This window comes from Chrysemys picta, chromosome 4 (assembly GCF_011386835.1).
Source record: "Chrysemys picta bellii isolate R12L10 chromosome 4, ASM1138683v2, whole genome shotgun sequence".
NCBI classification, from domain to species: Eukaryota; Metazoa; Chordata; order Testudines; family Emydidae; genus Chrysemys; species Chrysemys picta.
In genome coordinates, this window is record NC_088794.1 from 106540973 (window position 1) to 106554063 (window position 13091).

The 13091-nt window shown below is 37.3% G+C and overlaps 1 protein-coding gene across 10 annotated transcripts in view; it reads right to left on the reverse strand.

Annotated features, from left to right (window-relative positions):
* The window catches only part of HEATR5A (HEAT repeat containing 5A), a 119552-nt gene that overhangs the window by 33160 nt on the left and 73301 nt on the right, over positions 1-13091 (reverse strand). For 7 of the 10 annotated variants that reach the window (XM_065595418.1, XM_065595420.1, XM_065595422.1 and 4 more), the window contains 6 exons: positions 12580-12739; positions 11076-11265; positions 9347-9516; positions 5945-5971; positions 3730-3868; positions 1684-1863 (listed from right to left, as the gene is read on the reverse strand). In XM_065595418.1, the coding sequence (XP_065451490.1) occupies positions 1684-1863; positions 3730-3868; positions 5945-5971; positions 9347-9516; positions 11076-11265; positions 12580-12739 (866 nt within the window). The remainder of the gene's footprint in view (positions 1-1683; positions 1864-3729; positions 3869-5944; positions 5972-9346; positions 9517-11075; positions 11266-12579; positions 12740-13091) is intronic. The other 3 variants (XM_065595423.1, XM_005285311.5, XM_065595425.1) reach the window with 1 other exon arrangement.

Here is a 13091-nt window from a genome sequence, read left to right on the forward strand (position 1 = left end):
TAAATTATTACTATTACGATTATTCACTTGAAAAGTTACAGCCGACTTTGCAAGATGAACTTTTTAACAAGTTCATCTCTCTCCTCAGAGTCACCACTTTCCACTTCTGTTGGAGAACCTAGAGCTAGAATAAAAAGGCAAATGGACCAAAACTATCTTCTGTTTCTTACATAATCTTTTTGGGACGGCCGAGGTCAAACCAAAGTGACATTGACTTATGAATGAAACAAAACAAATCCCAGGAAAGAGTTTAGACACAACAGAAACTATCAGTGTCCCAAATCGCAAGTTGTTTTCTTCATGCACAACTACCCAGAATAAAATAAATCAAAATAAAAGTCAAAATAGTTTAAACCAAAACTGATTCTTTCGAGGGCATAACTTTTACCTGAACCCAATATTTCCCAAGAGCCTCTCTTTGTAGTTCCTCCTCCTCATTTGTTCTCCATTCTTAGAATTCAATCCTTTCAGAATATTCAGAAGGGTAGCTAGTTCAACCTACTCTGAATGATTCATTTAGAAGCATAACTCTGCATCATTTCCTCCATTAATAGCAGAGAGCCAATAGCTTAAGGGAATTTTCTTCTGGTTCCCCAAAAGGCCTCACAGCCCCAGTGTTTACTGCATTTTAATTTCTGCTATGAGAATAAATAAAATCTAGGACCAGAGGTAAACCCCACATTTCTGAACATTAACTATTCCAAACCTCCATGTTGCCAAAAACTCATATCTTGTCCTATATCCAAAATTCAATACTGAAAACCAAAATCTATTATGAAACCTTGATTTCATAAATTTATTATCAGCCAAGACCTTTATAAAAACAAGGATTGACTTGCTATTGAATTATGGTTGAATATGATTTTTATTGAATGTTCTGAATACCAGAATGCCATTAAAGCATAACAGAAATGTAGAAAAAGATAGCAGATAATTTTTGTATGACTACATTTCAGCAGAACATTTCAAAGACTGTAGGTTTTCAAGATTTTAGTTGCTCTTATTTATTTACTGAGAACAGCCACTCATTAACAAGAAATTGACAACACAGCAGAATCAAGACCGAAGCAAAAGGGCTTGTCAAGATTAATTTTATATCACACATTTCAGGAAGGAGTCTTGCTATTGACATATCATTTTCTCGGTCTATTTAGAACTAACCCAGACTCTACTAACTGTATGGGTGTGAACAATAAATTTCATTATGTACAAGCACAGCTGCATAACATGCACATGACCAATACTACAAGATCCTCAGCATATGTTGCTTTATAGCAACTAAAGATTCATTGAAAAGGAATCCACACACTATACACTAGTATTAATGACTAGTCTGAACCATTATCTCAGATGTTATGATATGTTCCACTCCAAAGTTTGTGGAAATTTGAACTTTGTGGCTCATGCCTTTCATCAAGTAGGATATGACTAGTCATGGAAAGAGTTGCTGTTCACCAGGCCTTTTCAGAATGCAAAAGGCAGTCAGGAAAGATCAAGTAATTTCCCATTCTAGGGGAAAAAGTTCAAGAATCAAACAATTTAAAATAAATAGCAGTAATATACTTTTTCACAATCTGTACACTTCTAAGAGATGAGACTGATTATTTCTCTCCTGTAAAGCAGAGATCATATATGTAGGCCTTGTTTTTATTACATTCCCAGATAGAATATGTTAGCACTTACCAGCTGAGGCAGCAAGAACATCTTTACAAAGCTTCAACCAGAACGAGAGCTTTTCCACTGCTACTGATGTAAGCATATGGCTTAGGGTCTCTTTGATATCTTGGCATAGTCTTTGATCCAATTCTTTGTCCAGCAAGCTCAGCAATGCTCCCTCCAAGCCAACTTCTCTGATGTTAATGTCTGTTAAGAACACAGTCTATCACCTGCGTGGTATGCATCACAAAATTGCCATAACACATGAGTGCAGAAATTCAGTTACAGTACTTAATAATTACACAAGTCATATATTGCGAACAGAAAATATCTGGTCTTGAAACACTTAAAATGATTGCTTAAAGTTCTAATGCCATGCCATCTGGGTACAAAACCAACTTTAAGATCACCACATTATTCAATATTGCCCCAAATGAACTCCACCCCAGTAATTTTTCTAGCTTTTCCCAGGGTCTTGAAATGGCTGTCCAATGTGAATATGGCTTTGTGTTATGTTAAGCTGATTTACTAGAATCAGTGGTGATGTTAATGTTTAGCCTGGTTAAAATCCCTATACCCATGTTAATGTTTTACTTTCCGAAGAATTCTTCATTGTCTGCTAACCCCTGTTATTAGCTTTTGAATATGTAGCAGGTTATTAAGATTTTTTTAATGTAATTAGTCATTCAATAGTTTGCTTAGAATTTATTGTAATGATTACACAAGTACAAGATTGAAAATGGCCTTAGACATCAATAACATTCAGTGAGAGAGTTATGGTGAGAATCTGTAGGCAGAAACTCATGCCACCAATACAGCCAGGATGGGGAGGAGCAAAGAGAAGTAGCAGTGATTTCAAGTTGAGGCATTTTTAATTAACTGTAAATTGAGTCCCCGACCAACAGGAAATGCTTCTTCTGACAGCATTCTATTTTACTCTGGTTCTCATACTGTGCCCATCCCCTTTTTGATATCTGAACACCTAAAAAAAATGTTAACTTTGAAGTTGCTGACCTAAGACCCTGTTTCAACTTTGAATTTGTCTTGGTAGAGATCATAGGGTATCAAGTTCACAATTTATATTTTAACACTGCTAATGCTAACAGGTTTATATTGATTAGTAGAGTGAAATGTGCTCAACACAAGTAGGGGAATTTAAATAAGAGAATTAGGATTTGCTATGCTAAAAAGGCAACATTTATTTTAGTGTGAGACCCAATGTGGCAGGCCTGATTTTTAGTCAAAATAGGTCCAGAGACTTAACCCAAGGTCATATAATTGTGTCCTCTCATGCTGTGTGACAGATAAGCATAGAAAGACGAGTACACCGCATACAGTAGTTGCATAAATAAGCTTAAAATGGAGTGGAGGGAAAGAGGATTTTTGCAACTATGTAACTATAGAGATAATCACTTTATTTATTAAGAAATTAATTGATGTGAATAGCTTGTCAGTAGTTGAAAGCCTAAGTATGGTCACCCAGAACACCACACACAGACAAAAGGGAAGGCCTAAGTTTCTTATGGTAACAGAAAGGGGCAAATATGGCCAAGATCTTTGTGGGTTATATAATCCAAAGGTTTCCCCCCCCAAACACTGGATACTTTCCTATACTCTGAGTACATCAGGTTTCTGAAACACTGTCAATTGAATCAGGACCTGTTCTCTGATATGCTCCACTTACTGATTCTATCTTCGTTTTCCCATATCTTAGGAGTATGTGAGTAAGTTTTTTAAATGAAAATTGAGATTTCGCTCTTTTGGATGGCTCCAGGAGTTGGGGCTTTAAGAAAAACACCAAGTATTATGATACTCATGACAAAACTGTGAGGCTTGGCAACATTGCTGTTAGCATTGTTTTATCACTGGGAGATGCCTAAAAAGCTTCAACAAATATAACCACATAAATATCATGTTTTAGTAGAAATAAATATTTTGAGTTAAAGGTTTTTAAAAATGCTACAAAACAAATAATCTGCCATCTCAGTTTAATTTAGAAGGGAGGATGCTTAACAAACCAATTTCAGCATGAGTCCAGCACTGCACTCTCAAGGCTTAATGGACGTACATTACCTGGAGTGAAGTCTTCTCTGCAGTCTTTAACAAAGGCAACAGCATGTTCTGATACCTCAGCTGCTTCTCTTTGCACTAGCTGACGCAAACAAGCTAGTACTGCTCGTCTCAACAACAAGTAGCAGCTACTGAGATTCACCTGAAATATGCAAACAAAGAGAGTAAGATGGCTCACAACCTCTGTAGTAGCTATTCAATACGGCAGTAGTCCAGCGCTTTCTGATTGATTACTGTTATGAAATAGACTGTGAAGTCCATCACCAAATAACTGTCCTATTTTGCGTACCTTTGTAGATCTAAAATTAAAAGTTTACAATATTGTAAATTCTTTGGTAACCACAGTAATTTTAAAGTTCTCTCAGTGAAATTATCCAACAGAGCCAGTCATATCCATCTTTCACTGAAGTCAGTGAAAAAACTTCCACTGACTTCAATGGAAGTTGAATCGTGATCTAACTGAATGCCTATTTTACTCTTATCCAGAGTACAAAATTACAGTGTGGTATGAAAACTCAGTCCAAATGAACTCCACTCATATCACCATCATAGAGAGCTAGGAGTGATGAAAGAAAATACCGATACAACTAGGAACGGGAAACCAAGCTCAAATAATTCCAAGGTCTGTGCATGAAAGTGAGATTGTAAGAGAGAGGGCAAAGAGAATAATAAATGGATGCTGAACAAGGTTTCTTTTGAAAATATAATCCAACTAAATTAGGTTGTCGTTGTTTGTTTTAGGGAAGGTCAGGGTTAGGTATGGGCATGTCGTGTGGAGACAAGTCAGCTCTCCTGAACCATTCTCCAGCATGGCTGTTCAGAGCATCATTACTTCAACATCACAAGATCAGCTTCTGCTTTTTGTATTGAAAACCAATGCCAACCTAAACATTGTTCCTGGAGCAAGGAAACAACTTTAAAAAAAATCAAGTCTTGCACCTGAGGTTCTCCCCCCCAAAATTTTAAGACTATCCTGAAAGTAATCCACGGATACACTACGCTTGTCAAGTGGCTGGGCAGGGTAACTAGACCAATGTTTATACAATTTACTGTATAATCCACGTTTAGATTATAACGAGTAAACAATCAAAATGAGCATGTGTCTAAGTATATGGAAGGTAAAGAGGTTATCCTTTACAATTAAGTAACCTTCTACCCTTATGTGTCACCTAAAGGCAGTGGTTTTCAACCTTTTTTTCATTTGCGGACCCCTAAAAAATTTTGAATGGAGGTGCAGACCCCTTGGAAATCTTAGACATAGTCTGTGGAATTCCAAGGGTCTGCAGACCACAGGTTGAAAACCACTGTTATGTTGTAACGACAACTTTTTGTGGACCGCTTAGACATAGTCTGCGGACCCACAGGGGTCCACGGGTTACAGGTTGAAAACCACTGCTCTAAGGTAATTAAAAAAGGACAGAGCTGAGAGTCTGCTGCAGAGAGCCTTTGCTGAGGGGTCATGCTCCTCATTTGTCATTGATAAGCTAACAGTCACTCAAAATGAGATTAAAAATAAAAAAATTAAGGACACAAAGAATAAGTGATATGGAATCTCAGTTTCATTATATTTAAAACTAATTTGTCTCTCCTGCTTTCGTATGCTTATGCATACGAATCTGCAAAACTCATTATGAATTATACATTTAATAGATACAAAGATTTGCTCTTCATAACAATTCTTTTGTAAAAGAAATGAGTCAATTAGTATCTCTGCAAGATACTTTAACTGAAATTTTAAAGGGTACAATTGAATCTTTAATGCAACACTTATTCAAGCAGGCCACATCTCCTGGAAATCTGGCATGCTTAAAATTGCAGCTCACCAGATAATTTTTATAGGTAAGGACAGAGCACTCAAGTCAGGCTACTGGGAAATTCAAGAGACACATTCTTCATCTCTCTCATTCTCCCACATTTTAAGTAGGGAAAAAGGGAACACACACAATGCAAGCAACACAGAAAAATTAACTTAAACCATTTCTGCATTGGACATGTTAAAGTCAAACAGATGCAAAATTAAGTGCACAAAATGAAACAGATGTGCCAGCTGCCAAAGGTTAGAAGGGATTTGGTTAGGGTGATACCAGATGAACATCATTTGACATGCTAAAGATATTTGACTTTACATTAATGGTTAAACAGAGAGAGAGACAGGAGGAAATAAAAATGCCACTGCAAACTGCTGAAATTTTAGGATTAACAAGGCACAGGGACCTACCAACACAGAATTATCCAACAAGATCTCCTGCACAAAAACAAATGACAAACCAGTCATGACAAAATCAAAATACAGATACCACAATGATACTCACTACAGCAAGGAAACCATAAAATGTAAATTCAGAATATTAAATTCAGTGTCTTATCTCAAACATTCCACAAAAACCTCGTTTGCTTAGTTCAGATACCTCATCATATAATGTTGAACATTTTTAAAATGTACACCAACAGCCCATAAAACTCGTAGGTTAAAATAAATGTAAAAACAGCTCTTGAAAATGGTCATTGAAACTACTATATATATATTTGTATTTGAACAGGTTTTCTTTTGGGTCCTAAAGCTGAAAACCTGAGCATCCACCCCGTGCAGCCATCCTATGTATATGAAATATATAAATAAGAACGTAGTGTGTATCCATAAAGTTAGCTGTAAAATTAATATTAGTCATCACTAGATACAAAAGGTTATTTCCACAACCAAGTATTTAATTGACAGAACTTGACAGAGAATGTTAAGTACCATGCAGTTAGATGCAAAGCCCTGGGTAAGAAAATCCTCTTTCTAAAGGAAGAAAATTCTAAGATGCTGGTTTTTTTGTTTTGTATTGGGGTAGGAGTGGGGACTAGGGGAGAAGGGGGAAATGAAGATGAAGGTGGGATGCTGATGATGTTTTTATATAACTTTTTGTATAAGAAGTCGTTCTCTTAATTATTAACTATTTTAAGAACATTCTAAAATAAAGTTTGAACTCATAAGTTTTCAATATATTGGCAACAGCCTTGGAGAAATAGGAAAAAAACCCTTCAAATAACTATTGGTAATTACAATTGGTAATTAACATAATCACTCTCAGCAATAGTGTTTTCAGCTCTCTCCTCACTAGTGTGTCTCAATGGACAACAGTAATACAGTGTTTCTCTGACAAGAGCCTCTTTACCTTCCTCCCTGTCTGTTACAAATAACTCCTCAGCACAGAATGGTGGTATTAAAACTAAAATATAATACCACCTAGCTCTTACTTAGCATTTTTCATCTTTAGAGCTTAAAGTGCTTTACAGAAGGTCAGTATCGTCCTTCTTTTACAGATGGGGAAACTAAGGCACAGGGAGAGATACTTGCCCAAACTCACCCAGCAAGCCAGTGGCAGAACTGGGAATTGTACTTATCTCTCCCATGTCCCAAAACAGTGTCCATGCCTTCTATCAAGACAACAAGGCTAATTTTTCAGGCAGACTGCATGCCCTACAAAGTTCTACTGAGTTCAGTGAGGCTTCAGCACAGATGCAGGGTCCACCTGCATGGTGATCTCTGCAGGAATGTGGTCTAAATAAGAAAAGTATAAATCAAACCACACTTATTCATAGTTATGACTGAGAGACCTATTGCCAATTACTAAACTGTATGTATTAGTGTGGAGGTCTTTGATTCTGCAATGAGCTCCTCACAGACAGAAATCTACAACTGCGTGGAGTCCCAGATTTCACTGGGACTCTGTGTGGGCACAAGAATCTACCCACGTAAACCTCCTTGTAGGGTTGTGGCCTAAATGAACATGAACACACACACACACAAATATACTTTGCTTTTTAATTGACAAGTGTAGGTAAGTTTTAATTTATGAAGTATTCCATAATTTACTGTAACAATTTCACAAGTATACTGAAGTATTTTTCTGTAAAAACAATTAAGTCTTCGTAATACAAAACCTCACTACAAACACACTATTATTAAATCTTTGCTGAGAAATCTTTGCTGAGACACCAATTTTTTGTGCAGTTTAGAGGGGTACTACTGTAAACAGCGGTGGACAAGACATTTATTCCATAAATTTGCAAATAGATGGAAATGCTAATGAGTTGACTGATCAAAGGATAGCAACTCCTGAGTCTGGAGTGCTTTCATAAAAGATGAGTGGAAATGCTTTTTAACTAGTGAAGGGAAGATCAAGGATAAAATACAGTGGAAGGGGGAGAAGAAAGAAGAATCCCTAAAGGGTACAATTCTCCCAAAATAAACAAGCTCATGCTCAAACCCAATAGTAATGTGGGGCTCTCTCTGAATCTTGCAGATACTTTTCTACAAAAACCTCAAACATATATGGAAGAAATGTGAACTCCATAAGAATCAGAACGTATGTCTACTAATGATATGCAACAGGTGCTCAGACAAAAGAACACTTAAAAACTCTAAGACAGACAAGGTAGAAATGCAAGAAAAATCCAGAAAATTTACTCTTTTTTTTACTTCTGAGAAAAACTTTTACAGGGAAACCAGCTAATTCATGTATACATAATGAGGGTAGATTAAATCTTTTTAAAACCTTCTCTTGCTACAGTATGTTCTTATGGAAGCAGGCATTTTATTGTGTGGGAAACAGCTTGAGATAGAAGAAGAATAGGCAAAGTAGAATAAATTGATTAGGAAGGTTGTGGAATCTCCATCACTGGGGATTTTTAAGAGCAGGTTAGACAAACACCTGTCAGGGATGGTCTATAATACTTAGTCCTGCTATGAGTGCAAGGAACTGGACTAGATGATCTCTTGAGGTCCCTTCCAGTCCTATGATTCTAGTACAGGATTAAAGAAAAAAAATAGAACTAGGACACCCAATACTTGTGCAAGTAGAGTTTGCATTTGGTGCTGTGGACATGACCTTAGTGGAAAACGCGCACTGTTTTGCTTACGAAGAACTGACCAGCCATGTTAGCATTAGGTTGCTTTCTTGGATTTAACTAATTCTGGGGACCTGGCAGCTACCATGGCAATTAAAAGGTAATATATAATATTTTACAAATGAGATGACAGACCTGAAAAGTGACATGTTCCCTATCACTCATGCCTGGAAACTGAAGTCAGAGGGGGCAGCTGTCTTGAGTACCAGAACCACAACAACTGCTCACTAGCAGTACAGAACTGATAGGGAAAGTAAACTAATCTAGATTTCTTTAAATTATAATTATATTACTTATACTGAATATTGAGAAGTAATCAGTTACTTCAACAAACCTTAACCTCGCATAAACGAGAAGAAATACTGGCCAGAATTAAGAGGTGGGCAAAACCCAAAACTCATACATTTTGTCAACAAAAGTTTGGCTTGTGCAAGAATGGCAGCACGTATTCTCAGTAATGGGTATGCTCTTGGGAGAGATACAGAAGGAAGGAAACAGAAGGAAGGAAAATGGATAAATAGAAAGGGGAGAAGAGAGAATGACCTATGAAAGACACAAAACCTCACCCTATTAAAAAATGACTGATTACTAAAACACAGTATTAAATTTATTTTAACAACTGATAACTGGCTGGTTTAAGGAAAATTTATTTAAATGTTTTATGTTTCAAGGCAAAGGTTGAAAAATTTAAAAAGGGGGAAAAATACATTTTCATAGCTGTACTTACACATAGGCAGCTAACAAGGCTCGACAAGTTGACATGTCGTGGAGCAAACATATGAAGCTGCTGTAAGCAAGAGATGGCTTGAGCCTGAACAAGGCAGTCAGGGTTATCCTGCATCACCGCACAGCCCAGGAGGCAAGAAGTTCTTAAGGCTGAAACTGCAGTATTACTGCCTACAGTTAGAAAAATAGTGTTTTAATACTTCCGACATATTAATTTTCCTTTATTTTTTAAAAAATAGGTACAAATATGAGTAATTATACAAAGCATTCACTCTTAATAAAATGATTCACATAGGAGTTTCTGCAAGCGATTGAGTCAAATAGAATAATCATCACCATACCGCACCTTTAAACAGACAGTCACAGACAACTTAGTCCTGCCTCAGTGCAGGGGACTGGGCTAGAAGGAAAGGTTCCTTCCTACCTTTCTATGATTCTAACTTTACAAACAAGCAAGAAGGCCTCAAAATACCACTGAGAGGTAGGCAGGCATTATAACCAGTTAACAGAGGGGGACAATAAGGCACAGGGAGGTCAAACAGTGAGTCACTGGTAAACTTAGAAGACCAGACAATTCTTTTCTCTGGCCTCTAGATCCCACTCCCCACTTTTTGGACTACTGGCACACTTATTCAGTAGAACTTTCCATACCAATACAAAAGGTGTGTTTTCTTTTTTAAGATAATATTTCGGGGATGGGGGGGGGGGAGAAGGATTAAGTGATTAATAAAGCCTGGGATTGGCAGGCAGGTAAATGTATCAAGGTAGTACATGCACATCATATGAAGGGCTGGGTGAATTTATCATCAATGACAGAGTACACAAATAATAAATAAAAGGAATACACTTGCAGGTGAGTCAATGGGATGGAAGTGGACTTTGGCACTGAAACAGCTACAGATGCAGGAAACTTAGGCTCTGATCCTATAAGCTGTCATACACAACCCTGCATCCACACAGAGCCCCATGAAAATCAATGAGGTCTGTACACATGAAGCAGTTTGCAGGACCCGGGCCTCAACAGAAGAAATTGATGGTGCCTGATCTGACATTCCCTATTAACCCCCCAGGGGAAGGCCAGATATAATGTCTTCCCTGAAGTCTTTCAGTTGCTTTTCCTGTCAAGTCACTGTACCTGCCTTGTTTCCCCAGGCTCCATAGATCTCTGGTGTCGTTGCCCTTTCAAATAATGCTGGAGGTTTGTGTACATGCTATTAGTGTGGCTTTCATACTGCACATTATCTGATGGGCATCAAAAAGCACTGGATTAACCCCCTTCTGTAGACAAGTCCTAGAATACCTGTATTGAGCTCTGAACTCAATGGGTACTGTGAGTGCAGAGCTCCATTGAAAAATCAGACCATTTTTATTTAAGTGCCTAAATCTGGATTTTGTTCTCAATTTTTCAGATAAAATTCTCTGTGTCTTGACACTAAGCATAAGAACTTTCAACCCAATGAGAAGCTTTTAGGACTATGTTCTGGCAAGGGTATTTAAAAAAAAAAAAAAAAAAAAAAAAGCTCAATGGAAGAGTAATTACTACCATGTCTTGGCCCCATAAAGGCATAGCCTATGAAAAACTACTTCACAGTTCATTTACAAGAAAAACTGTCTGAATGATTCCTGAAAGTTCCTAGAACACATTCACTGTTTGTCTGTAATGTTTCAATTTATGTTTAAGTGTTCTAATTACCAAATCAAACAAACATGACAATATTGTTTATGCATACCTTGCAACTCTGGCCCCAACGTAGTGATAAGTGCATTTAAACAGCGACCAAGGCTCTGGTGAACTTCAGCATAAGCAGGAGGCACAGTCAACAACAACATGACAACAAGAGATAGGGTAGGTTCCACATGCACATGATACAGAGGGCCAGCTGAATCTATTATCAGTGACAGAGAGTGCAGTGCCCAAGTCTGTAAAATAAAAGATGTAGGCATGTCACACCTATATGTAATAAAATAAACCTAAGAGCTGTTTTGTGAAGTCTGTGATTAAAATAAAAATTAATACATGGGTACAACTAGTGCTCTGAAGTGGGAAGGGAGTGGATGGATGAAGATGCTACAAACAATTTGTTCTTCGTAATAAAATATCTGGAAACTGTGGCTCTTCTTTGATAAATATTGTAAGGAAAATTCTACATTTTGGAGTGGCACAACTGGTTAACACTGTCATGATTAGTACCCAAAAAGCTCAATGACAACTGATTTCTTAGATGAAGTGTAATGTTAGTCCCCCAGTAAGTGCTCTAACTTGCAGATATAAATTTTTTTTCTTCATTGTTTCATGAGCGAGGATGATGGAATTACAGCAAGTATGAAGGCAGAACTGCTGAAGAGTATTTTAATTACATAAGGGCTTGTCTAGTGAAGACCCGCTAAATCAACCGCAGATCGATCTTCCGTTGACTCCTGTCCTCCTCCGGATTGAGAAGTGTAAGGGAAGTGGACGGGAGTGCATCTCCCACTGACATCGCATACTGCGGGGTCCACACTAAGTAGACCTAAGCTACGTCAATTTCAGCTACGCTATTCACGTAACTCCAATTGCGTAGCTTAGATCGACTTTTCCCTTTAGTGTAGACAAGGCCTTAATCTCAGTCACTTTGCCCTACATTCAAACCCATTTCATGTTAATTTTGTAGTGATCCTCTATGTATGGAAGATAGTAGATAGAGGTGATAAATTTAAGCCTACTATTCAGTCTATTTAAAAGGGCATGTAGGGGTTTTTATCACCCCTTACTTAAACTTTAAGGAGTTTTGATGTATACCCCTTTTTATTTCAACGTGTGATTAAAATATCCTTCCCAGATATGGGAAGTGTTATCTCAGGAAGAACCATGTGACTTCATCTTCACAATGATTTGACTCATGCAAACAAGCTTTCTACTGACCAAACTGGTCTTTGTAGCTAGTGCAGCACATTAGCTACAAGCTATTTACTACATCATCTTTATAAAAGAAAAGTGCTAAGAAACAGACAGATTTGCAGACACAAAAAATGATATACAGATGAAAAGAAAAAGCAGGCACTATCTAATTAAGTAAGATTCAGGTGAATGAACATCAAATTCAAAACAATAGTATGAATCCAGGAATTCTGCTGAAGGAATTGTTGTCTAATCTCCTCTTACATGTAAGAAGAACTTTTACTCCAAAAAAACAATTGGTTCTGTTTTAATATCTATAGAGAGGGCAGATATTTTGAATTATGTGACAAAAGTACCTGTACATCAGGAGAAGTACTGTCCTGAGATAAGGTATAAAGGATTCCAACACATGCATTCAGGTGCTGAGTAGAGCCTATTCCTCCTAAATATCTATACAGTGATCCCAGAGCCAAAGAATGTCCTGTTCTTGACACCACATCCCTAGCAGATTTCAGCCTGTTAATTTCAAGGAGAAAAAAAGTTGTTAGAATATGTGACTACAATAGCTGATACTGCCAGGTAATCTTTATACATAGTAGATTTCAGTGCTTTGGTTGCAGAATGCAATCAGCAAAAGATTTTGTTAATCATTATGTTGCCTGAATATGTAAAGACATTTTAGTACTACTTATCTCCTACACCAGAGTTGCACCAAAATAACAAAGGGGCATTTCTCAATTTAAACAGAGGGTTGTGAAAAACTGGTATTAGCTAGGATATGCTGACAATCTTAATTCTGCCTGTTGAGCCTAGAAACAGTAACATACAAGACAGTTTTCTGTGGGGGAAAAACTCACTAAAGAAAAAA